The sequence below is a fragment of the Rhinopithecus roxellana genome, chromosome 7 (genome assembly GCF_007565055.1).
Source record: "Rhinopithecus roxellana isolate Shanxi Qingling chromosome 7, ASM756505v1, whole genome shotgun sequence".
Taxonomy (NCBI): Eukaryota; Metazoa; Chordata; class Mammalia; order Primates; family Cercopithecidae; genus Rhinopithecus; species Rhinopithecus roxellana.
The window spans coordinates 152391847-152419179 of record NC_044555.1 but is presented as its reverse complement, the minus strand read 5'-3'; the positions used below and the strand labels follow the sequence as shown (position 1 = coordinate 152419179).

The 27333-nt window shown below is 38.9% G+C and overlaps 1 protein-coding gene across 3 annotated transcripts; it reads left to right on the top strand.

The window, feature by feature from the left end:
* The first annotated feature begins 455 nt into the window (after positions 1–455).
* On the top strand, positions 456–17596 carry TBX22 (T-box transcription factor 22). Of its 3 annotated transcripts, none has more exons than XM_010352662.2 (9): positions 456–590; positions 8013–8189; positions 8816–8992; positions 9814–9915; positions 11355–11529; positions 12477–12641; positions 13028–13092; positions 13783–13868; positions 16328–17596. In XM_010352662.2, exons 4-9 carry the CDS (start codon positions 9818–9820, stop codon positions 16936–16938), a joined length of 1200 nt encoding a protein of 399 aa, XP_010350964.2. In that variant the 5' UTR covers positions 456–590; positions 8013–8189; positions 8816–8992; positions 9814–9817; the 3' UTR covers positions 16939–17596. The 3 variants fall into 3 exon arrangements, with proteins under 3 accessions (XP_010350964.2, XP_010350963.2, XP_010350965.2); XM_010352661.2 differs by having other exon boundaries at positions 8816–8996; XM_010352663.2 differs by lacking the exons at positions 456–590; positions 8013–8189 and having other exon boundaries at positions 8816–9059.
* The last annotated feature ends 9737 nt before the right edge of the window (positions 17597–27333 follow it).

Sequence of the window (27333 nt, the reverse complement as noted above, 5' to 3'; positions counted from 1 at the left end):
CACTCCCTGAGGCTGAATGGGTCCCTTAGTGGATGACTCCAGAGCTGAGCCCCTTGGGTGGAGCTTCTGAGCTGCTGTTGTTGATTGAGGATTGAAAAGTGTTTTCCAACTGCAAGTGCTCCTGCTGGGCATGGAAATGAGATGACTAGACTTGTAAAGTCAATCCACTTCTGGTTCAAAGGCATTTTTCTCCAAGTGCATTATCCTGTAGCTCAGAGCAGGATGCAACCAGGTATGGTTACAACAGGGAGGCTGAGGTAGGATGCATGGTGCCTGCAGCCTTGAGGCTCTGAAAGCTAAAATCACAGACTGTCATTGTGACTTCATGGCCAACCTTGAGTAAAAGCAGGTCTTCTGTGGGAGAAGTTGCTGGAGTCCAACCCCGGAAGTAGCAAGTGCCTCTCCCACAGCTGAGGGCCAGAACACCACGTTCTCTTGTGCTCTGGCTCTAGTCCACTCTTCTCTGGGCTCTTGAGAAGAGCTGCTGCAGGCATATGCAGAGTGAATGAGCTCTGACTGAGACTTGACTTCAGAATCACTGGGCTGGCCTGGCCTCTTGACACAGCAACACACTGCTTCTTGCCTTCCAGGTAAATACCTCTGCCTTACTGACCCTGTTATAGGTTTTAGGGGAACATTGGCACAGGGATTCTCCTCAGCCTCTGCCTCTCCTGTTAACTATCACTAACCAAGTCCCTAACATTAGGAAAGTCCAAGTGATAATTGTCAGTTTCATCTTTCATCAGCTGGGGTTTTGTGACAGAGATCTTGCAATCACTACCTCTCGGGGGACTGAAAGTAGAATGTTAGTGCTCCTTAAAATTAATGAAGGCTAGACTTGTTCAGCAGGTTGAGAGTATGCTGTAATACCCAAAGAATCCAGCAATAGTCCCTCTCCTAGGTAGCAATGCTGCCAGAAGGCTCCCAGGCCCAGGATACTATGCATTAGGGCTCACAGATCTTGTTTAGAGAGCTAGGGAGCAAGGTGAAGGGACGGGAGTGCCTCCTGGAAGGTGAGGACTGAAGCCAACGTGGTAGCCACTGAGCTGAGTGGCAGGTGTCTAACACTGAAAAGTGGCCCTAGCCAAGTGCTCTAAGCAGTGGTACTTTCTAAAGAGGCTCTTCCCCAAGGAGCTCTAGATCACAGAGGCAGCAGGATTATTGGATCCTCTTTGCACTCACTTGATTTCAGGAGGAGGTCTGAAGTCCCAAAGCATGGGCATTGGGGTGAGAGAGGGAACATCAAAGTGTGCCAAAAGAAATGGTTTTATTTTACTTATTCCTGATTTTTCTCACCAGAGCTTGAGTTCATATACTGCATTGTAACACAAACACACAAGCGCGCAAACCACACACACACACGCCGCTTCAAACTAGAGAAGGAGACTACAGAAAGCAACTGGCTATGAAAGGCATGTCAGGGAGTTTGCTGTAGGGTGGTATGGTTGCTTTGCTTCAGTTCAGCAGACTTATCCCCATGGATACCTTATTGTTTTCTGTGATTTCTCTTTTGTATTTTTTTAAAATTTGTCTTTATTTCTTAATTATTAAAGCCTTCGCTTTTGCCCCTTGGAGCATCGATCAGGATTTACTAACTCTACAAACATTTATTTCATGAAGGAGCAGTTTTTTGTCCAGTAATGTTAATGTGGGGACCCTGGGAAGGAAGACAGTGTATGAAAGAAGGCATAGATTGGCTTCAAGCACAGGCAGTATAAGTGTTTGCCTATATTTGGTGTTTTGATAGACTTAGGGAAAATCCCTCAGCCAAATACTTCTGACTGTCAGTACATCTGTGGTTGTTAGGCATTGAAAAGCCCTGATTAAATACAGATGATTATGAGACTATGGAAAGAAGCCTTTAGTACCTTATTCACATGCCCTAGGAATGATGGGGTAGGGTGCCAAGGTAAGAAGAGGAAAATGTATTGTAAATAACCAGGAGTAAGCAAATAGTGAAAAGATTAGCATGAGATTTGGTGGGCCCAATGGAGTTCAGGATGATTTCTTTCTTAACAGAAGGATCTGCTTCTGTTGGGCTCATGGCTGCCCAAATTAGGCAAAGCCAGATAATGACTCACTGATCTGAGGACTGCACGGAGTCATTTGGTGAGAAAGCGTGTGTAGGGGAAGAGGGTGTAAAGCAAGCAGTTCTCTGGTTTTAGGAAGATAAAATCATTCTTCATAAATGGTATTTTTTTTTTCAAAACTTCATTGATGCAATAAACTTGGCATATCCTCGTTCAAGTGATCTGAGCCAGTGATATTTTGCTACATGTCTGAATTATCTATTTTAAAATATCAAACTGGAACCTGCAGTCATTTTTCAAATCCTAGCCCACTTTCTTTGGGGCTGATGAATATCGCATATTTGGAGGTAACGCTGACTCTCATCCTCGTTTTTAAAAAGGCAGCATGAGGCCAGCAGCAGTTCAAGTCTGCAATCCCAGCACTTTGGAAGGTCAAGGCAGGAGGATCACCCTAGGTCAGGAGTTCAAGACCAGCCTGGCCAACATGGTGAAATCCCGTCTCTACTAAAAATACGAAAATTAGTTGGGCGTGGTGGCATGTGCCTGTAATCCCAGCTACTTAGGAGGCTGAGGCAGCAGAATCACCCGAACCCGGGAGGCAGAGGTAGCAGTGAGCCGAGATCATGCCATTGTACTCCATCCTGGGCAACAGAGTGAGACTCTGTCTCAAAAAACAAACAAACAAACAAAAGGTAGCATGAAAAAAAAAAAAGAGAGAGAGAGAGAGAAAAGGAAAGAGGAAACATGGGGATGGAGTAAGTAAAAGAAATGTATAAGACATAATACCCAAGTATACCCAAGTTAAAATGACCTAACCTAAAATTCACATACCACAAATTCAACCCATGAAAAAATATTATGTCCAGCAATCCTGATTGAGCCTTCAGTTAATATATGACTGTGCAAGTTCCAATGGAGCACCAGAGAGGTAACATAGAAAAGGACTGGGTTTGACTCTAGTTTGGTGTTGGTGTGTGTGTGTGTGTGTGTGTGTGTGTGTGTGTGTGTGTTTCTTTAATTTTGTTCGTTATGCTTTGTAGAGACAGGATCTTGTATGTTGCTTAGGATGGTCTCGAACTCCTGGACTCAAGCTATCCTTTTCCCTCAGCCTCCCGAAACACTGGGATTACAAGTGTGAACCCATATACCTGGCCTTAAGTTCAATGTTTTAATGGAGAGCGTTTGAGGACTAAAAGAGAAAGGATGCATTTACAATTATTTATTATTTTCACTGCTCCAGGAAGTCAAAGGCAGCTGAAAGGTGACCATACAATGCCTCTTCTGCCAATTACTAGAATCACTACAGGGTAGTTAACATTCAGACTTTCAAAAAGGTTTTATCTTTTTCATTTATTCATTTATCCTGATCAAAATTAGCCAAGTACAAAATTGTCCCCATAATTCTGGGGACAAATTTCCTAGGAAATTTTTAAAAATTCTATCGACCTTAAGTTATTAATCCAGTGAAGAAATAAGAAAATGTAGTTGTATGCTTTTGATATACTTCCGTTAGAATGAGAAATACAATGAACTGAAGCCTAATGTTGTAATTATTATCATAGGAAGGCCTTCACCATTTGATAGCAGTATGAACACACGATTAAATTCAACAGAATACATTTTCCTGTAGCTAAAGTTTTTGCAAGCATAAGCATTTCGCTTCCAGTCCTCCTCATGAGAAGAACACAGTGAACACAGATAAGAATTTGTATCTCTACTTTTTCTTCCCCTACTCTACCGAGGAGCAAGAGTAACAAAGTTTGACGTGCATGACTCAGTGACTAGATGAATAAAAGCACAGTCTTCTTGAGAGATTATATTGAATTAAGCCAACCAGAAGTTGAGGGATTCAGTGTGAGAATTACTTCAATGTTAATTAGGCCATGTCCCTCAATTTCCTGAAGTAAGAACACACCTATGAGTTAGGGTCTTGTCATTAACATATTTTATCTAATCATATAAGAACATACACCTACACTGCATTGGCAAATACCAAAGATATATTTCCAAGGATAAAATTGATAAAAACAGATCATGTATTCTAGAAGACATGTTTCCTATGGATTTTTGAAATTCAAATGCAATCTTCTGGTTTAATTCACTAATTTTATTTATTAAAATAGTATTTGAATTTCTTTAAGAAAGTTGGCTTCCCTAAAGACTTTCAACCTTTTGAATCTGCTTTAGGATTTAACCAAAAGTTGGTGGTTCCAATGTTGATCCCAAAGTTTTCCCCTTCGAGTGTTTTGCCTCAAAGGATTCATAGCTGTATAGTTGATAGAAAGATTAGCACATTCTTGAAATTAACTCCCATCATCTCTTTAATTTTGAAAACATCTGTGAGTGCTTACTATGTTCCAGGCTTTGTCCTAAGCGGTTTGCATGTTTTTTTCTTTTTTTACTAAACCCTCAGATATATACACACACTTACAGAAACATACTGTATGATAAAAGTGTTAGAAATAATAGCTTTAAATGGTTAAAGAACTGGATGCAAAAAATAAAAGACTTGTGTAAGGTCATTCAGATAGAAAGTAGAGTCAGAATTTGAATCAGGTCAGTCTGAATCCAAAGTCTGTCTTCTTACGTGGTGTACTGCGTAAGCCTTATTCCTATTTATTATCATAGCCTGAAGAATTCGTGTAGAAAGTAAAATTTAGTCAATAGCATATAATTTTCCTATTCTCATAACCAGTAGTATTGACAAAGGAGAAAGAAGAGGAAAGGAAGAAAGTAAACAAGAAGAAGAAGGTGATCTTCCAAATTTTTATCAAGATGAGTGTATTTGTCAAGATTCTTTTGTCTACAAGTAAAGGAAACCCAGCTGAAGCTCACTTAAGCAAACAAAGATAATTTATTTCTTCATGTAACTTAGCTAGCGCAGGCAAAGTTGAATTCAGGTACTCAAATGATGTTGTGGGGAAGCTGATTACATTTCCTGACTCTGCTTTCATTAGAGTGTTCATTAGAGTGTTCATTCTAAGGAGGTCTTTCCCAAGTAATGGAAAAAAAAAAAATGGCCACGAGTAACTTATTTCAGATTCATGTTCTACAAGCTTGGAACTATGCCAAAATGTCTTAATCACGGGGAGTGGACAATTCAAAACCAACATTTTACTGTAAGGATTTTCCTATTATCAAACTTAAAAAACATATTCTTCTTTCTATTGTGGGCCCCTGTGGGTCTCAGAAATCTCCACATGTTTTGCTGCCCCTCCATTGTTGAAGAGTCTCTTATAAAGGTTTATGGGTGTTCATGGATGAAATATAGAGATGTCCCAAAGAGACTTCCAGGTGTGGAGAATGAATTGCTGGCATTAGTATATGCGCCTCAGACCCCCAATACCTGACAACCCAGTGCTTCAGCAGCTGACCAGATTGCAAAGTTAGTTATGAGATAATGCAATATTTTCCCCCTCAGATACAAGTTAACAGGAACTAACTATACTTTAGTCTATTACATACAAGGGAGAGCTTAGCTACATATCTCCCAGTGATGTCAACAGATATATACAGAAATGGGAATGGAAAAAGTTCAGATTAAAAAATAAAAAATTCTGGATGACTAAATTACATGCATGTAATAAATATTAAGAAAGAAGTTTCTTCTGAGAAATAAACTTACACCCAAGATATGCTATTTTCTCAATTTCAAAATATCACATCATATGTTAGGTAGTCTAAAATACTAGCACAGACATTGCAACAAACATCTTTTGCCTTATTTTTACAAAAATCTATTTAAAAATAAGATACCAAGCAAAGTTGTCCCTTTCTATACAAGGTAATGTCCTGCCTTTTAACAATAAAGTGAGCTAAGGTTAAAGGCAAGAAAATGCCTGTATTAGGAGATACTAACACAAATATTACATGGTAAATTGCACTCCAAAATTAACAAATAAACTCGACTTTTCTGTTTTTGAGTTGTGTATTTTAGCTAAGAGCATGCAATAAATAAAATATAGATAGATAGATAGATAGATAGATAGATAGATAGATAGATAGATAGATAGATAGTAGATGATATATCTTCTGAGTAAGGAAATGAACAAACACTCTCCTCCCACTTTAATGGGTGCAAAAAGAAACAAATGCTCTTAAGAGATGTGGCAAAGATCACATGCAGATGTGGCTGTTTTCCAGCCCAAGTTCCTTATAGAAAAGTGGCCTTCCCCTGTGAGGTTCACTTTGCCTGTCTAGGATAGGAACAGTGTCTTTCTCAATTCTGCATGGTGAGCAGTGGATAACTAATGATTGAGCCAAACCCTTCAGCAGCATCCAAGCTGTAACTAACCCTTTGCCATACTGAGATTTTTAGAGTGTTTAAAGTCATACCCAGTTGCCTGAAGGTCTCCTCCCTATGGCCGAATATCCCCCTGCCACCACCACTACCACTGCCATCACAGTGGCAGGGCACATTTGTACCTAAGTAGCTGAAATTAAAAGGACACACAGGTCTTTTACTCCCAGATTCCAGTATTGGCACATATTATAAGTTATTTCAAGTTGCATCTTATTTTAAATGAACTTGGATTGGCTTTACATGCCCTTTTTACAAATGTGTCAGAGGTGAATAATATAATTTTTCTGGAAAAATAAAAATGTCATTAGTTAAGATGCAACCTGCAAAAGAATCCAGGGGCACTTGATTTCTTATTTCTGATGAAAACTAGGTGACCAAGTCATGTGCACACAGGCAGACATCTCATATCTGCACACATAAACGTGCTCTTTGGATGTCGTAGACAAGTCTCTTCCCGAAAAAAAAAAAAAAAAAAAAAAAAAGAAAAGAAAAGAAAAAGAAACTTGTATATTCATTTTAAGGAAAAGTAAAATCCAGCCCAAGAATATACTCCAGGAGACACTGGAATCAATCACTTAATCCGAACATTTTGAGTTGTGCACATTCTTGGGAGCAAAGGCCCTTTTGTTGCCCTGCTGGTGGCCCTGGAGTTTTTAGACTATGTTTGCTGATTAAGTCCTGTGAGAAAAAAACAAAGGCTATGTATAGGAATATTGGGCTCCAGCAGAGGCAGGGCTTGAAGATCCAAGTTTTCTCTGATGTTTGACAGTGGCAACTGGGAGACTCCTGCCTATCCTCACTTCACTACCAGAAGAGAGAGGATAAACTGGCACAACAGCTGCTCACCTAGTTTGAGACTCCACCTGCACAGCCAACTGGCCCCAAAAGCTTGTGCTCCTTTCTGTTTCCCAGTGCCTTCACTGGAGAGCAAAAGACCCTGATACATCTCTCTGGATCTGCTTAAAGTGGCCTCTCGTGGGCAATTATTTCGCATGTCTTTGAGTTTTATAATTTAATGTAAAATCGTAACCTGTGTCTCCCTTTTCTCCTCTCTCTACCTCCCTATCTATAGCTTTTTTTCCAACAAGCCCCTAAACCCCCCTCCCTGTTAGACTCTGAAGTGTCACTCACTGTGTTTTTTATGCTTCCAATAGTTTCCAAAACAAACAGTGGAGGCAGTGACCGGCTGGGTATTCACTGGATGCAACAGTAACTCCCAATCCCAGCAACCTGAGCCGCCATTGGCGGCAGGTCTGCTCCCTAAAAGGCGGGCACTTGCCAATCTCTGTGCTCTGCCAGGTCCTGGAATCGGGGATTTGAGGACTAATGGTCTGCACATGTCCACTGGGAGGAAGGGAGACTAGACTTTGAAGGACATATACACTAGTTTGATCTTCCTCTCCTTTCCTTTTGTCTATTCAAACAAAAACTATATATGTATATATAAAAATTACACACACACACACACATACACATACACACAAAATTGATTTATTTGAATACAGATCCAGAAATCGTTTTTCAGATTTGGGTTTTGGGTTTTGGGTTTGGTTTTGTTTTGTTTTTCCTACTTTCCCTCCTTCCTTTACCCTCTGTGCCCTCCGCCTGTGTCTCCCCCTCCCTCCCTAACCCAGTTCAGGTTGAAACTTTGCTGCAAAGAATCCCTTCACCCCCTCCAGGGATGGCTCTGAGCTCTCGGGCGCGTGCCTTCTCCGTGGAAGCCTTGGTGGGGAGACCCAGCAAAAGAAAATTCCAGGACCCAATACAGGAGGGGCAGCCTGAGCTGCAGGAGAAAAAGGGCGGAGAGGAAGAGGAGGAGAGAAGGAGCAGCGCTGCAGGGAAGAGCGAGCCGCTTGGTAAGTATTCCCATTGCCCTGAGCCGGTTGCCTGAGCTTACTGGTTCCGCATCTCTCCGCCTGGCTCGCGTCCCGACACAGCCAGAGCCACATTAGGAGCCGCGGGACACCTCGACCACCCGGTGAAGGGGAAGTTTCAGCGCCTCCGAATCCATCCCGGAATACAGCAGTTTCTTTGCGGTAAAGGGGAGGGTCCCTACATGATTGTGAAGTGAGTCTCTCCTACATCCTCCTCCTACCTTCGCGGGAAGCTCTCAGAGTCAGCGGGTGGCTGTCGTATCCCGGGATAGGAAGCAGGGCGAGTTCCCAAATTCCGAGGGCATCCAGTCTGGGTTACCAACGTCTCCAGGAGAGTGAGGATTGGCAAATCTGAAGAAAAAGGAAAAAAAAAAAAAAAGAAAAGAAAAGGCGGGCGGGTGGGGGGTGGTAGCGGGGCTGCACCTTTCACGGCCCCTCTTTCTCCATTAAGCGGACACAGAGGGTGTTATGCGGCGCTTGGGGAATCTGTCGCCAAAGTTCCTAGGGAAGGTACAAGGCCTGTCTGCTCCAAGACAGGCACCAGCGAGAAGTGGGCATGTGAACTGTGACGCTGTCTTAAACCCTGAGCGCGTTTCTGTGTCCAGCAGAAAAACAACCTAAGACAGAGTCCTCAACAACTGCTTCCTCTGGCCGCGGCAGCGACAGCGGCGATGGCAACAGCTCTGAAAACCTGGAAGAGAAAGATATTCAAATGGAGCTTCAAGGATCTGAACTGTGGAAGAGATTCCATGACATCGGGACTGAGATGATCATTACTAAAGCGGGCAGGTTCGGTTCTGCCCAAGCTGTTCACACGGGTCGCACACATTAGGCACTTAATTTACTGCTCTGGTAAGATGAGGAGTCTCCAGTTTCATGCTCTGGTACTCCTCTGTTCCTTTTCCCCAACTCCCTGACATACAGTAGAGAGCCATAGCCCCTCAACTGATAGGGCTCAGACTTACCTGGCCCCATGTAAGTGGCTCACGCTTCCTTTCCTGTACACTATGACTCCAATAACTCACTTTCCCGTCTCCTGCCTGTGTAGTATAAGACAAAAATCAGACTTTGGTCTTAGACTGTGGCCAGACCTCTCAGTTAAGGCCTCTAAGATAACCATGGACAATATTCCATGTCACAATTCCTCGCGCCCGCCAGACCTGGCCCAGGTTATTTTGAGGTGAGCCATTCCCATAGCCACCTTTTGGCATGGGACAGCCACTTCACTGCAGCTATTTTGTGAGTCTTACAAATTTCAGCCTTCCACAAATCTGCTTCACAGGAAGTACCCTTGAAAAGGAGGTTGGGACATAGCTTTTTCTCTCACACTTTCTCTTCTATAGCTTTTTATTATGGTTGGGGAGGGACATGAACAAAGCTTTGTGATAATAATATTCTGCTCCACTTAGAAATTCCATACTTGTGCAGTCAAGTATACAACCAACCATCTTTCCTCATGTAGCAAATGCTATTCCTTGCTAATCTGAAATGGGAAGGGTATTGTGAATCCCTTCACTTTTTACTGGAGTCAGCATTTGTCCAGAACCACTCCCTCTTCCAAACATTGTAAAAGCTCTTGTGTCAGTCCTTATTTTCTTTCTTACAGGCGGATGTTCCCCTCTGTTCGGGTCAAAGTGAAAGGATTGGATCCAGGGAAGCAGTACTATGTGGCCATTGATGTAGTGCCAGTGGATTCCAAACGCTATAGGTAATGGGCCCCATAGGATGGTACTCCATGCCCAGGCTAGGGCCAGGGATTTGAACCTTCAGACCTGCAACCTAACAGCGCAACTTTGAAAACTCTAGCATGGGGAGTGGTGGTGAGGGATTGCTCTCCTGTGGGCTTTGGGAGTTGAATTTTCTTTTTCAAACTGGGTTTCCCAGTGAAAGAAGAGAAGGTTTCTTCCTCTTTTCTGCCCCCATCCTTTCTTGGAATGCAGTGAATTTAGGGCACTAATTAGAGCTTCAAATGTACCCCAAGCTTCTCCCTACCCACTGCTCTGGCCTTGGTTGTGTAAACTGCAGAGGGTGTGGGCTCTGGTGGCCAGAAGGGAAGCGGATTGAAGGAATTGTGGGAGAAATCCACAGGCTCTATGGGAGCCTGGGTTTCTGGGGACACACTGGGCTCTGAGCTGTGCTGCTTTGGCAGCAGGAGCCCAGAAGGATGATCAATTTGCCACTCAAGGTCAGTCAAGCAGTTCCTGTGTCTAGGCCTGCCTTTTGGTCCATCTTTAATCTTTCCCCTGAAGCAATGTCTGTGTCTTAGAGAGTACAAGTATCATTTTCCCTTTATTTAAGCCCTCAACCTACAGCAGGCTGAAAGTGGCCCAATTGTTCTAAAGCCAAAAAGCCCTTGTGGGATACATCCCAGACACACCAGCTTGCCAACACTTTGACTCAGGGGCTTGGGGTCCAGTTCATGGTTGTAGGGGTGGGGAGGTGACAGCTGTTTATACTAGGGCTGTGAGCATTTGACACAGAGGCGGGTCCCTGGTCCTCCAATGAGACAGCCCACCTCAAAACCAGAGCTAGCTTTGAAAGCAAGGAGAAGGCTCAGCTCAGAGGACTGCTGGGGCTGCAGTATGAAAACAGCAGAAAAAACTATTTGCTTCTCAAGTTGCAGCTGGCATGGGAATAGGACCAAAACTGGGAAGTTGAGATTGGAAACAGTGTGAAAATCGGCCAGAGGCTGTGCAAGACTGTGTTCCTAAGAGTTTTCTTGATGTGAATCCTTATTGGCAAAAGGGCTTCCATGAGGACTGGTGACAGTAGGCTAGACAGAAATACTTGTCAGCCCTCCACTTCTTCCCAGACTCTTCACACCCAAAGCTAGTGAATTTTTCCATTATCTCTGTGAGATAAAACGGGTTAGATCAATTTCTGTGGTGGTTTTTGTGAGAAAATACAAACCAGACTTAGAAATCTCATGACATTTTACCTGCCCTGCACTTCATTGCATTTTGATGACCTATGCTTATTTACAGTTTATTTTTTGCCCCTAAATGCTTGTTAGAAATTAAGTTGAATCTTCTGCTTACTTGCCCTTGGGATCACTGGGCTAATCTGGATCGAAATCCTTGGGAACAGAACACAACAGCTCCCAGCTTTGGCCTGCTGCACCTAGTGCCACAGCATGTGTTTTTTCAGGTATGTGTATCACAGCTCACAGTGGATGGTAGCCGGGAATACGGATCATTTGTGCATCATTCCTAGATTCTATGTTCACCCGGACTCACCCTGCTCAGGAGAGACCTGGATGCGGCAGATCATCAGCTTTGATCGCATGAAACTCACCAACAATGAGATGGATGACAAAGGCCATGTACGTGAGCAAAATCCTTTACCCTGAGTAGGGAGGTGCCAAGGCTCCTGCCCACTGATCACCCTGGAGAGGCCAAGGAGGCTTTTTGCAGATGCACATGTTGTGTTTTTTAGGAACTGTCCAAGCCCTGCACCTGTAAGTAAAGTAGCCAATTTAGGGCTCCTGAAACGTTTGTTTGGCATCTGAGAGTGCTGGCAACTGGGGATGGTGAATATAGGGAGTTTGAGGACAGAAAGAGACCTGTTTAAGCCAGAATGCCTGGTCTAGGAGAGTAGGAGGGAACCATTCAGGGAGTTCTCAGGCACCATAGCCTCCTGGGCAATCACTGTGATCTCTGATTGCCTTCCTATAGTCCACGCAGTTGGAATGGGCACCCAGTGTATTGTATGGTGTGGTGGAAGGATACAAGTGGGGGAATGTCAGACTGCAGCCTGGAAACCTCCCCAACAACCTACCCTCATAGGTCCTATTGATCTTGCACATTATAACTAGGTGCACCCCTGCTTCTGCCCTCCCCAGTCTGGCACTGTGCCAGCTACAAAAGGAAAGACGGAAGCTCCCAAGATTAGGAGGTAGGGTATGCCAAAAGGTTACCCACCATGTCCAAGCCCATCAGTTACTGCCATGAGAACCTGTAGCAGGCTAGCAGATCGCAGTGCCACTTCCACACCAGATGGTCGCCAATGTTTGAAGCAGGAGAAGGCCTCAATCTGGAAATGGAATCACTGCTGACGGGTGCCGCTGAAGTGCCTTTCTCTGGAAATGTTTTTAGCTCGGAGCGCCTCCCTCGGAGTGCCTCTGTTGGAGGCCAAATGGCATAACAAAGTAGTTACCTAAGCCTCATCATTGCCTTTTTGTGTGCACGTGGTGGAGGTGGTCAGGAGAGAGAACTAGGGTTGGGGACTGGAAGCCAGTTTTTCTAACAGCATTGGTCATTTCTCCTCCAGATTATTCTGCAATCCATGCATAAGTACAAACCCCGAGTGCACGTGATAGAGCAAGACAGCAGTGTTGACTTGTCCCAGCTTCAGTCCTTGCCCACTGAAGGGGTTAAAACATTCTCCTTTAAAGAAACTGAGTTCACCACAGTAACGGCTTACCAAAACCAACAGGTAAAGCTGGTCATGTCTCAGGCAAATGGAAATGGCTCCAGAGGGACCTTGGGATAGAGGCATAGAGGCTAACTGCAATCAGTTGCATTTTCCACAATTCTAAATAAAAATCATAGTTTTATTGAATTGTCATCCATGCAAATTTGATAATGAATTGTGTAAATCTTATGTGAGAAGGCAACTCCAGAATGTAATTTATAAAAGTAATGATTTATAAATAGGAGCTAACCATTCTAAATATGACTTGCAATATGGTTACATTTATTTAAATTGTCATATTACATGTTGCAACATCTGTTCTGGTGGTTGTAACCACTATAAGCAACGGTGACAGTGTTCTCACTGAAAGCAATGATATTATCTTTCTCTCTCTATTGAATCCATAGATTACGAAACTAAAAATAGAAAGAAATCCTTTTGCTAAAGGATTTAGAGATACTGGAAGAAACAGGTAAGCAGCATAGCAATGACATCTAATATTTATGTAGCTAGCTATTTTCACAAGTTTTTTTTTTTTTTTTTTTTTTTTTTTTTTTTTTTTTTTTTTTTTTTTTCTGAGATGGAGTCTTACTCTGCTGTCCAGGCTGGAGTGCAATGGCGTGATCTCAGCTCACTGCAACCTCCACCTCCGGGGTTCAAGTGATTCACTTGCCTCAGCCTCCCAAGTAGCTGGGATTACAGACGCGCGCCAACAGGCCCAGCTATTTTAGTAGAGACGGGGGTTTCACCATGTTGGTCAGGCTGGTCCTGAACTCCTGACCTCGTGATCCGCCCGCCTCAGCCTCCCAAAGTGCTGGGATTACAGGCGTGAGCCACCACGCCCGGCCCCCCACAAGTTTTAAGGATAAGAAAACTGGCTCAGAGACTCAAACGCTCTAAATTTTGTAATTAGTAGGTGGTAGAAAAGGAACCCAGATGTTTTGTGTCCAAAACATTACTTCCTCCCACTCCTTTGCTACTCAGTATTAAGATCTTGCTAATTTTAGAATTCTAGGTTTAACTGAATTTTATTCAGAAGTCTAGCTGTATAAAAGAGAAATATTTAAAATAGTTACATCTAAAAGACATAGCAAAATAACTCAAAATCATTATGTTCAGAAATTGCATTCTGGGGATGCTGAAAGTTGACTCTCTTTTTTAGGGGTGTATTGGATGGGCTTTTAGAGACCTACCCATGGAGGCCTTCTTTCACTCTGGATTTTAAAACGTTTGGCGCAGACACACAAAGTAAGAAAACCTGGAACGTTTGTTTTATTTCTACATATTAATTAAATAACAACATCCAGAACACTTGTACCAAATACTATACAAAGGGATATGTACATGCAAGAAAATGTGTACTTACAGGTAAGTGGGTGTACCTCTGCCTGAATGATGAGGTAAGAAGCATAAAGGGAGAGAAGCTGGCATGAAGGAAGAGGATAGAAATGTGGTAATTGTGGACTTATTGACATGTGTTAGTAAGTTATCTTACACCTTGTGATTTTCAGATTTCATCTGGATTCTTCAGCCTCTCACTGTCTCACATTCTTTAGGATATGCCTGTGGTGCATTTGTAGCCTGATTTGCAGATATGTTACTATTGAAATGAATAGTTTATCTTTTATGAGGACCTTTCAGTACACGTTAAAATAACTTTCCTTAAATTCATCACTTAGCTCTAATTTTCCTCTTTTTTGTCCATGGGGAAAGTAGATGTTAAAAATAATACTAAGTCTTCACAATTTAATTGCCACAAGCATTTAAAAATATTTGCAAGATATTTATTCTCAGATGGTATATTACATGACAAAGTAATAATTGAATAATGCAGACTTTCTGGTGGAAGAATACCTTAATTTGCTCTGATAGTTAATAATAAATAGAATAATTTTTACTTGAAAATGACATGGATTTTTTTTATCCCTTTGTCTTTACTCCATCGAAGTTGCTTGACTTTGACCATTAATTCAAGGTTACAATTACCAAGCAAAATCAACATTATAGTTAGGTTGAGTTTTACATGATGCCATAACGACTAACTGAAAACGGAAGAAGTGAAGTCTAATCATTTGGTGAAATATTTCACTGGAATGACTGTCTCGATATGGTTTAGGGAATTGCATGAAAAATATATAAACACTTATTTTACAGTGTCGGTTTAACCAGTAACATCTAGGAAGCATACTTTTAAATATCCAAGTCAAAACAAATGCGCATTAATAAAGAAAAAGTTAAAGATGATCATGAAATGTTAAAGTACACAGTTTTCTTAATTATTTAAGATATCGAAAATGCTCTCAAATTGCAAATGAGTTACTAGTTTCTTAAATAACTTTTAAATGCTTTATTATAAAAGATATTTGCAATCTTGTTGATGAAGGTTTAGGATATGTCTACATACACAAAATAGTTAAGAAAACAGCAACACTAAAAAAAGAAACAACTTGGTCAAATCCAACCAATAACCAATTGTTTGAATTCAGACATTTACAAAAATAAGGTTTAGAGTTTCCTGGACCTTGTAATTATCCCTAGTTTTAGTAGATGCTAGGCAAACATAAAAGATCACCAAACATCATTGATATGAATACTTACATTCATCTTTATGTTTCTTAACTTGCAAAATTGTTTGCAATTCTTAAGATACAATGCAGTATGGAAATTGCCCCATTCATTGTTTTGTATAAGAAAAAAAGCTAAGGCTTTTAAACACATTGCTTTCATTTATACAAGACTATTTTCATGTACACTGATTTTTAAACAGTGGTCAGAGGAATTTTAAATCAATATAACTTTGGTCAGAGGAATTTTTAAAATCAGTATACCTTGGGTCAGAAGAATTTTAAAAATCAGTGTACATGAAATCTATGCATTCTATCTATAAATTAAATCTACATAATCCAAAACAACCAATCAATTTGTTCATCTTACGTACTTATTTTCGTAATTGTTTAAGATTACTAAAAATTATTTATTATGTAAATATTTTAATTTTTAAAATAATAAAACTAGTTTGTGTTTGTAAGATATAATTGACTCCGAGTCATAATTGGATTTCTTTGTAATTCTTTGGACAAATGTGATTCAAGTGCCTAGCACAATATTTGAGCAAATGAATGCTTAATACATGATATATGGTAGTAGTGCTAAAAGTAATAGTGGTAATAGTATAGATCAGTGGTCCCCAACCTTTTTGGTACCAGGGGCCAAGACAATTTTTCCATGAACAGTGGGGGTTGGGAGGCGATGGTTTCAGAATGAAACTGTTCCACCTCAGATCATCAGGCATTAGATTATCATTAAAGAGCACTCAACCTAGATCCCTCACATGCACAGTTCACAATAGAGTGTGTGCTCCTATGAGAATCTAATGCTGCCACTGATCTGACAGGAGGCAGAGCTCAGGCAGTAAGGTAATGCTCACTGGCCTGCTGATCATCTCATGCTGTCCAGCCAGATTCATAACCGGCCACAGACCTATTCCAGTGGGTAGCCCAGGTGTTAGGGATACCTGGTATAGATACTATATTGAACTTTGGTCAGAGGAATGAGCAGGTCCTGTCTCAAAGAAGCTAAAAGAACTGTGAACTCACAAGGAAAGTTAATCTAAGGATGAAGCAGGGATAGTGATGGGTATGATTACTAATATAGCAGGAACATCAAACGTCAAGTTCATTATTCATTGACTGAATTGTCATTCACAGGTGGAAGCAGTGGCTCATCTCCAGTGACCTCTAGTGGAGGGGCCCCCTCTCCTTTGAACTTACTTTCTCCACCTTGCTTTTCACCTATGTTTCATTTACCTACGAGCTCCCTTGGAATGCCCTGTCCAGAGGCATACCTGCACAATGTCAACCTGCCTCTTTGCTGCAAGATTTGTCCAACTAATTTTTGGCAACATCAACCTCTTGTTTTACCGGCTCCTGAAAGACTAGCAAGCAGCAACAGTTCTCAGTCTTTAGCCCCACTCACGATGGAAGTGCCTATGTTATCTTCCCTGGGAGTCACCAATTCAAAAAGTGGTTCATCTGAAGACTCCGGTGATCAGTATCTACAAGCACCTGATTCTTCCAGTAAAATGTTGTATGGATTACAGGCACCTGGAAATATTTTGCTGCCAAACTCCATCACCCAAGAAGCACTTAGTTGCTCCTTTCATCCTTCCTATGGCTTTTATAGATACAATTTCTCTATGCCGTCTAGACTGATAAATGGTTCCAACCATCTTAAAGTGAATGATGACAGTCAAGTTTCTTTTAGAGAAGGCAAATGTAATCATGTTCATGGGTATCCAGCAATTCACCATTACCTTTAGTAAAACAATAGCATTTCTAGAACAATTACATGTAAACGAATATTTTCTTTATTTGTAGCCAAAGAAATTTCAACAGTTGTTGGTCTTGAAAAGCATCATTACAATACAGTATTTCTTTGTTATGCATTTAAACATTTAAAGTGCCTTATCAAATAATATTCACGAAGAGCTGTTTATAATGTCAAGTGCAACGTATAGGAATCTCTGATTACAGTGGCCTTGAGCTTCAAAATGAGCTATGCAATAAATATTATTTGATGATACTCCACCAGTGCAAATTGATGCTAAGTGATGGGATTTTCAATTATAGTGAAGCTAGTTCACCACGATAACTGCATTTTACACATTGACAATGACAAAAAGAAGATGGATGTAACTCTCATGCAAGCAGTGAAGCAATTTCAGTTTTAACAATGAAGATTGGCTTTAGTGTCATTATCTAGTAGTTGTAGAAAAAAATTTAATTATTTGTTTGCCTTATGCCTTTATACTTTGCTGTTGAAGAAACTGCTAATCTCAATTTAAGATAAAAATAAGGACACAAACTTTCAAGTATTATATTTTATTTATCTTTGTAGCCTAAAGACCATTAGATCTTGAAGGAACACAAAGATCAAATGAAAAGTAAAACACTCTAAATAAATTTGCTTTTATTTTCTTTTATTTTTGGATAATTCCTAGATAAAATGTGTTCACTTATTCCTTTAACACATCTGGTATTTTACACAATATTAGAAAAACATATTATTATAGTTTTCTAAGAAGATAAAGACATTATGGTTATAAGAGGGAAAATATATTTGAATCCATAAATATGAAAATATCATTATTCTGGTATGATTTAACTCCACTCTTGTATGTCAATCATAGTGAATTAAACTAAACAAAAGTAGAATAATATTTGAGTTTATGAAGTTGAAAAGATTCCTTTCACCAGGCCCTAAATTTCTGAAAATAATTATGAGGTATAACCTATATATAGCCAGCATGTCTTTAAGATGAATCAGATACTGAGTTTATACTAGTAACTCTAGACATTTTATTAAGCCAAGCCCTTTAATATCACAATGGAATTACTTGACTTTTGACAAACTAAGCAAACTGCTAACTGATTTTTCTGATTTTTCCAACACATATAAAGAAGAGCATATTAATTATTTTGCTTAAAATGATTATTTCATCCCAAATATGCCTTATAAATGTGCCTTCCTATATATGTATTAAAATTATGTGCCATTCACTCCTGGGAGTAGGGATAGGATGCCACACGATTCCATTCAAATTAAGTATTCTAGTCAAGATGAAGTATTATTTGCGATCTAATGTAATTAGATACTGTTGCAAAAGTCTTTAAGGAATAAAATGTATACCACCCAGGTTTATTAAACCAGAAATTAAAATAAGAAAAGACATTTTATTTTTGTCTACTCCAAAACAGGAAAGCTAAAGGCTGACTTTAATTAGTAAAATGGATTGTTACTTTTTAAGCAGAAACCCTTATATCAGATTATAAATGAAACATTCGGAGGTCTACATGGCAGAACCTCAGTAATTGGCAAGAGAAAGTATTTAACTGAAAAATCAAAGAAATATCTGGGTTACTTTTTAGTGACTATTTAAAAGAAGGGATTAATTTTGGAGCTTCTCCAGAATACATATACCCTATGCTGTATGTGACAGATAATATGACTATATGTTACTTATATAAAACTAGCAATATGTGATTACATTGGTAATGGTGATTAACATAAAGGGGCAAATGGTTAAATACAAGAAGGTAAACATTTATGTTAAGCTACATTAAATAATATTCATAAATTGTCATTTTGAACTTTTAATTGAAGAAGTAAACAAGGAAAAACCTCCACAGATAATTAGACTTGGAAGAAACCTGAAGAGATTCAGTAAGCAATCCCCTGCTTCTGAGTAAGTGACTCATTTGCAGAAATCTTCTAACAGCTCTAATTCATGCACAGTAAATATTTAGTGTCTTCAACCATTTTCTGTTTAATAAATTCTTACTCCTCAATGGATGGTGCAAAACTCGAGTAACTGGGTAAATTGATGCTATGGTTATGAAATGAAAAACAAATGTAATTCTATCATTTTTACCTGCATCAACTTAAAGTTAGACTTGCTTTAGAAATCTACAAAAATCCAAAGCCACTTTTGTTGGACTAAGTGTGAAATAGCCTATAAAAGTGACCAAATGATACTTAATAGACCCCAATATCTAACAATTAAAACCTCTATTTCCATCTGATTTGACCGTACATATATGGGCACCACTTCTTTTTATATTCCTCCTTAATTCAGCTCACTAAATTTGTAAAATCTGATTCCTAACCTGACCTGGTTATATGACTTACCACAAATAAATATAGGGAAAGTAAGCATTTCATTAACTGTAAAATTTGTACGTTGAGTCAGAAAATAAATGAATGGTACTTTACCCTTGCACAGTCCCCAGTCAAGCTCAGACCTGTAGTCAGATTCTCTGGTCAGGAAGGTATTATTTTATGGAACAATCAGTCAGCTGAAATAAGGACTTAAAGTATGAGCCTGGTTACAAAACACATATATAAGTAGATAAATTCTCTATTCATTATACTTTAAAGACCAATATATAGCTTTAGGTAATATAATTTAGACATCAAACTCTAATGCCATTATTTCTTTTCACCATACAGAGGGATTAAGGCCTCTGGAAATTACATTTTGAAGTATCATATATAACTTTACATAATTTTAGAGCCTCCAAACTCACATAATGTCATTGCTCCTATTCATTGTGCTCGAAAATGAGGAGTTTTATTTTCCTCAATCTATGAAGGTAGATATTCGTGATATTTCACTGCTATTAAACATAGATTCTACATATACTATGGGAATGGACATGACTTCATTCTTTTGTGAGGTTGAAGCATGTCTGTAGGATGAAAAGAGATGAACAGTTAAATCAGCAAGTGATAATTCAGTGAACCATTTCATTATGGAAGACTTCCCTTTTATACTCCTAATCATTTTTTATTATGCACCCTGGGGGGAAGCCATGGCTCACTTAAACCAGGTAATATGTATCTTTTAAGTATTGCTGGTATAATGCTGAACAAGAACATGACTGAAACAGATGTTTTGTATAAGTATTTAAAATATGTTTTACAAAAAATAAAATTAAAAAAATACATTTTACAAAGGTCTACAAACATGCTAATGATGAAATTTAGATGCTTTAAGATAATCAAATTATGTGTATACAGTAGGGTAGTATGTGGTCATTATCTCTTTACTAAATCTCAGTAGCAAATCTTTTCCTTATCTGAATATGCAGTTTGATAAATCCCATATGTCACACTGTAACATGCATGTGTATACACACACACACATACACACACACACACAGAATCAGTGGTGTTTTACTTTTGTTTTGTTATTAAATAATTTACAGTGTGCTGCTTTTTATCCCTCCCCTCCCCAATAAGAGATGCTACAAAGAACACCTAGTCATTACATACTTATACTATTAGTTATAGATACTTCTGGGGAAAGGCAGATTTAAGCACACTTAGAAATGTCCAACTGCATGTACTGTACTTTGTGAATTGAATTGACAGGGCAAAAGTATAATATTTTTACTCGGATTTAGAGATATGCTGCATTTGTGCTGAAAAATTTTCAATTAGCCAAAATAACCATAATATTGTGTTATAAAGCAATAGTTTATCAATTGATTTCACTAGAATCTAACATGCTTATTGGAGCAGTTTAAAACAAACCAAGTACACAGCTTAGGCAGTTGCTTTGATATAAATGTCTTGGTATACATTTAATCTTCTTAAGTTTGGCCTGCAATTAAATGATAATTTGTATTAAAACTGTGCAAATAAACATGGGTTGGTTGACAACATAAAACAGAACAAATAGATATACAGAACACTGGAAACATATTCAATATTAAAACTATTTTACATGTGTGGTGCTGGCCAACTTTTGACATGCTGTTTCAATAAAACACTGAGAGGAAAAAGACTAGTATAATTTCCTTTCAAAGTTTCAAATGTTCATGTTTACAAATTTGTACTGCACATTGATATGTATACATACATTATAGTCAGCAGATGTACAAAAATAGTTACAGGATCTTTCTACTTAGCTGAAGTGTATCTACATGTCTATTGGCTTTATCTTTTAAACTGCCTGAGAGTCACAAACATTAAAGTTAAATAGAATACAAAACCTTGAAATTGTAGTACTTTTGGATCAAGTTATTATATTTTAATTGCTGTTAAAGGTGGCAGAATTTTGATTTTGGATTGAACATCACATACTTATGCACATGATAAAGTACAATGTAATATCTTGGTTGTAGAGAATGGTATAAATAGTTCAAATTTTTCTAGAACTGAAAAGTAATAAAATCATGAGTATACAATGATTGAAAGTTCATGTATTTAAAGATTTTTTACTGAATACATAATTCAGTCTATCTTTCATTTTTATGGTCTTTCTTTTAGAACATGTTGATGTTTTGGAACTGTAAAATTATTTCAATTTTGCCTGAAATCGCATTTTCACCATTTCCTTTGTGACATACAGATTTTGTGACCTTTCTACCAATTACACTGTGTAATCATACCGGTTTTCTTCTTTATTGATAATTGCAAATTATAGAAAAAATTTACTTAATAAAAACACCAACAAATAGATTACCTTTTGGAAGAGTCATTGGTTTCTCAGTAAGACCCAAGTTGAAGTAGAAAAGTTACTCACTGCTCTACCTACGCTAACATTGTATTTGGTTTTCTTTAAAGGAACCCATACACAAGCCAAACATTGTTTGTTACATTAATAGCTATGTTTTGCAAAATTCAGATTGAATCCTCTTCAAATCATGAGAAAGAACTGTTTAGCAAAAGTATAATGATTTTGTAACCTGTCACTATGATATTTTGCTATAATTGTACATTAGTGAGGCAATGGTCAGGATGGGACATCACATTTCAAAAGGCTCTGTAGGCTCTAGCACCACATATATATGGCATTAGGATAAACTAATCCACTGTTTGCACTCAAGTGTTGTAGCCAAATTCAGCAGGTCTCTGGGTGTGATTAATCAAGGCTGTTGCCCCTAGCCCTTGGGTAGGCAGGATACAGTGTCTTCCTGTATCCTGGATACAGGATACAGGATTGTTGGGGTTGAATATCCCGGCTGTTGCTAACAAAGGCCTGATGCTTCACACACACACACACACACACACACACACACACACACACACACACACACACACATCTACTATGCTACATTTTAGTTTAGTTATTCATATGCATGTCTCTTCTACTAGATTGTGAGTGAAGGAGGAATGGTATTTTTTATTTTTACTTATTTTTAAAAAATAATTTTAACTTTTATTTTAGATTCAGTGGAGGTACAGGTGTAGGTTTGTCATCTGGATATATTGCATGATGCTCAAGTTTGGGATATGATTGATCCCATCACCCACGTACTGAGCATGTTATCCAATAGCTAGTTTTTCAACTCTTGCTTTCCCTCCTCTAGTAGTCCCCAGTGTCTGTTGTTGCCATTTTTATGTCCAAAAGTACCTGTTGTTTAGCCCCCACTTACAAGTGAGTAAATGTGGTATTGAGTGTTCCATTTCTGTGGTAATTTACATAGGATGATTACCTCCAGCTGCATGCATGTTGCTGCAAAGGACATGACTTCATTCTTTTTATGGCTGCATAGTATTTCATGGTGTATATGTACCACATTTTTTTGGTCCAATCCAGAGTTGATGGGCACCTGGGTTACTTCTACGTCTTTACTGTTGTGAAAAGCACTGCAATGAATATATAAGTCCATGTGACTTTTGGTAGAGTGACTTGTTTTCTTTTGGATATATACCCAATAATGGTATTACTGGGTCAAATGGTAATTCTGTTTTAAGTTCTATGAAAAATTTCCAACCTGATTTCCACAGTGGCTAAACTATATATATAGTTATGTATATATACATATAGTTTGCACTCCCACCAGCAGTGTTAAAGGGTTCCCTTTTACAACATCCACACCAACATCTATTTTTTTAAAATTGTGGCCATTCTTGCAGGAGTAAACTGGTATTGTATTGTGGTTTTGATTTGCATTTCTCTGATAATTAATAATGTTCAGCATGCTTTCATATGCTTGTTGGCCATTTGTATATCATCTTTTGATAATTCTCTATTCATGTTCTTAGCCCACTTTTTGATGCTAATTTTTTTATTGCTGATTTCTTTGAGTTCCTTTTGTATATTGGATATTAGTCGTTTGTTGGATGCATAGTTTAGAAAGATTTTCTTCCACTCTGTGGGTTGTCTACTCTGCTGACTATTTTTGTTGTTGTGCAGAAGCCTTTTAGTTTAGTTAAGTTCAATCTATTTATCTTTGTTTTTGTTGCATTTGCTTTTGAGTTCTGGATCATGAAGTCTTTGCCTAAGCCAATGTCTAGAAGAGTTTTTCCAGTGTTACCTTCTATAATTTTTATGGTTTAAGGTCTTAGATTTAAGTCTTTGACCAATCTTGAGTTGATTTATGTATAAGGAGAGAGATGAGCATCCAGTTTTGTTCTTCTACATGTGGCTTGCCAATTATCCCAGCATCATTTGTTGAATAGGGTGTCTTTTCCCTCTTTATGTTTTTGTTTGCTTTGTCAAAGATGAGTTGGTTGTAAGGATTTGACTTTAATTTTCTATTCTCTATTCTCTTCTATAGGTTTACATGCCCATTTTTATTCCAGCATCATATCATGCTCTTTTGGTAAATATAGCCTTGTAGTGTAGTTTGATGTTGGGTAATGTGATGCCTCCAGATTTGTTCTTTTTGCTTAGTCTTGATTTAGCTATGCAAGCTTTTTTTGGGTTCCATATTGTTGGGAACAGGCCTGAAATCTGGCCATAAACTGGCCCTAAAACTGGTCATAAACAAAATATCTTCAGCACTGTGACATGTTCGTGATGGCCATGATGCCCACACTAAAGGCTGTGGTTTTTTCGGAATGAGGACAAGGAACACCTGGCCCACCCAGGGCAGAAAACTTCTTAAAGGCATTCCTAAACCACAGACAATAGCATGAGCAATCTGTGCCTTAAGGACATGTTCCTGCTGTGGATAACTAGCCAAAGTCCATCCCTCTGTTTCAGCCCAGCCCTTTGTTTCCCATAAAGAATACTTTTAGTTAATCTATAATCTATAGAAATAATGCTTATCATGGGCTTGCTCTCAATAAATATGTGGGTCAAACTGTGTTCAGGGTTCTCAGCTCTGAAGGCTGTGAGTCGCCTGATTTCTCACTCCACACTCTATATTTCTGTGTCTTTGTCTTTAATTCCTCTAGCACTGCTAGATGAGGGTCTCCACGAACAAGCTGGTCTTGGCAAGTAGTGCCTATACATGGGGCTCGAACCTGGGTTGAAGGGTCACCAGAGCAACGATTGGGGAATGTGGAACTAAGCCGGAGGACACCTGAGTACGGTTAAGCAATCCCTGTGGTGAGTAAGAAGGGGAGCTCGGAAGCATCAGGGTAATAATGGGACAAGTGTGGACTCTGGTTTGTTCCACCTTGGAACCTTTTCACACTAAAGATGAGGAGGAAGGAAAGTATAATAAAGTAACAGAAGAAGTGACAGAGCAGGTTTTTTTGCCAGCTAAAGCTAAAGTGGCAAAGGAGGAAGAGGTTCATCCCTATCCTTCTGCATCCCCTCATTATTTTGAAGAAAAGGAGTGGCCTGACCCTCCAGATCTTTATTTTCCAGAGGACATTGGGTGAAAAGTAGTGGCCCCAGTGACTGTTCGAGCAGTGCCTCGAGTGACCACTCAGTTCTATTCAGGCAGGAATTCAGCAAGCTAGACTTGGCAGTTACCTGTTGGAATACACCACCCAGATCAACAGGGAAATACTATACCTGTATTTCAGCCTGTTCCTTTTAAATTACTCAAAAAATTTAAGCAAGCTATTTATCATTATGGACCAGGTTCTCCTTTTGTAATAGGACTGTTAAAGAATGTTGCTGTCTCCAGCCAGATGTTGCCAGCAGTGATGGTAGGATTACTTCTAGGTAGATCTAGTTTAAATTTAAAAGAAGTCCAAGTACAAACAGGAGTCATTGATTCAGATTATAATGGGAAAATTCAAATTGTCATATCAACTTCTGTTTCCTGGAAAGCAGAGCCAGGAGAGTGTATAGCACAGCTCCTGATTGTGCCATATGTGAAAATGGGGAAAAGTGAAATTAAATAAAGCAGGAGGATTTGGAAGCACAAACAAACAAAGCAAAGCAGCTTATTGGGTGAATCAAATTACTGATCAATGTCCTACCTGTGAAATAACTATTCAGGGAAAGAAATGTAAAGGTTTGGTAGAAACAGGAGTGGACATTTCAATCATTTCTCTACAGCACTGGCCATCTGTGTGGCCAATTCAATCCACTCAATTTAACATAGTTAGAGTTGGTAAAGCCTCTGAAGTATATCAAAGTAGTTATATTTTTCATTGGAAAGGGCCCGATGGACAACCTGGGACTATTCAGCCAATTGTAACTTCTGTACCTATAAATTTATGGGGGAGAGATTTATTACAACAATGGGGAGCAAAAGTTCTAATTCCAGAGTAATTATGTAGCCCTTAAAGTCAACATATGATGCATGAAATAGGGTATGCCCCTGGTATGGGACTAAGAAAAAATTTGCAAGGTTTGAAGGAACCACTTCAAGTGGAAAGACAAAGTTTCTGCCAAGGTTTAGGATATCATTTTTGATGGCAGCCATTGTTAAGCCTCCAGAACCTATACCTTTAAAATGGTTAACAGATAAGCCAATTTGTATAAAACAATGACCACTGAGTAAAGAGAAATTGGAGGTTTTAGAGAACTTAGCTACTGAACAATTAGGAAAAGGACACATAGCTCCAACATTTTCCTCTTGGAATTCTCCAGTTTTCATAAATAAGAAAAAATCAGGTACATGGAGAATGTTAACTGACTCAAGAGCCATTAATTCAGTTATACAACCTATGGGTTGTATATTATAGCCAGGACTGCCTTCTCCTGCTATGATTCCAAAAAAACTGGCCTTTAATAGTCACAGATTTAAAATATTGTTTCTTTACTATCCCCTTAGCTGAGCAAGATTGTGAATGGTTTGCATTTACAATTCCCACAGTTAACAACCTGCAGCCTGCTTAGCGTTTTCACTGGAAAGTGTTGCCACAAGGCATGTTAAACAGTCCAATAATTTGCCAGACTTATCAACTGAAAACATTAAATGACTTTCAAAAATTACTAGGGGACATTAATTGGATATGACCTGCTCTAGGCATTCCTACCTATGCCATGAGTAATCTATTTTCTATCCTTTGAGGAGATCCTAGTCTCACTAGCCCTCAGCAATTAACAAAGGAGGCTGAGGCCGAGTTACAGCTGATTGAAAAGCAAGTCCATAAAGCTCAAATAAATAGAATAGATCCAGAGAAGACTCTAGATTTGCTAATTTTCTCAACTCAGCACTCACCTACCGGTGTTATTGTTCAAGAGCAAGATCTTGTAGAGTGGCTTTTCCTTCCACATACTAATTCATGGACTCTAATTCCTTATTTGGATCAAATCGCTACTACGATAGGAAATGGGAGAACTCAGGTTGTTAAATTACATGGATATTATTCTGGAAAAATTATTGTCCCTCTCACGAAGGCACAAATATGGCAAGCTTTTATAAATAGTCTTACTTGGCAAACCCATTTAGCTGACTTTGTGGGTATTCTTGATAATCATTTTCCTAAAATGAAACTGTTTCAATTTTTGAAATTAACTAATTGGATTCCTCTTAAAATAACTAAATTTAAACCAATTGAAGGTGCTGAAAATGTCTTCACAGATGGGTCTAGTAATGGTAAAGCTTCTTATTCTGAATCAAAATGTAAAGTTTTTCAGATGCCCTATACTTCAGCTCAAAAAGCAGAGCTTATAACTGTAATTGAGGTATTGACTGCTTTTAATATGCCTATTAATGTGATTTCTGATTCATCATACGTGATTCATTCCACACAATTAATTGAAAATGCTCAGTTATGATTTCATACAGATGAACAACTGAGGACTTTACTTACCCAATTGCAAACAGCAGTCAGGAATAGAATGCACCCTTTTTACATCACTCGTATTAGGGCTCATACACCTCTTCCAGGACCTTTAACTGAAGGGAATCAAATGGTTGATTGCTTAGTTCCTACTAAGCAACTAGATACTAGATACTGTAATATCTAATGCTAGACACTTTCACAATTTAACCTATGTTAATGCTTCTGGTCTCAAATGCAGATACAGCATTACCTGAAAATAAGCTAAAGCTATTATCCAGCGATG

Bases quoted from the DNA above. Each gene is read 5' to 3' on its own strand.
- TBX22 (XM_010352661.2), top strand. From the start codon at position 8,015: ATGGCTCTGAGCTCTCGGGCGCGTGCCTTCTCCGTGGAAGCCTTGGTG. The intron at 11,530-12,476 runs GTACGTGAGCAA...TTTCTCCTCCAG, and splicing joins AGATGGATGACAAAGGCCAT to ATTATTCTGCAATCCATGCA. The intron at 13,093-13,782 runs GTAAGCAGCATA...TCTCTTTTTTAG, and splicing joins AGAGATACTGGAAGAAACAG to GGGTGTATTGGATGGGCTTT.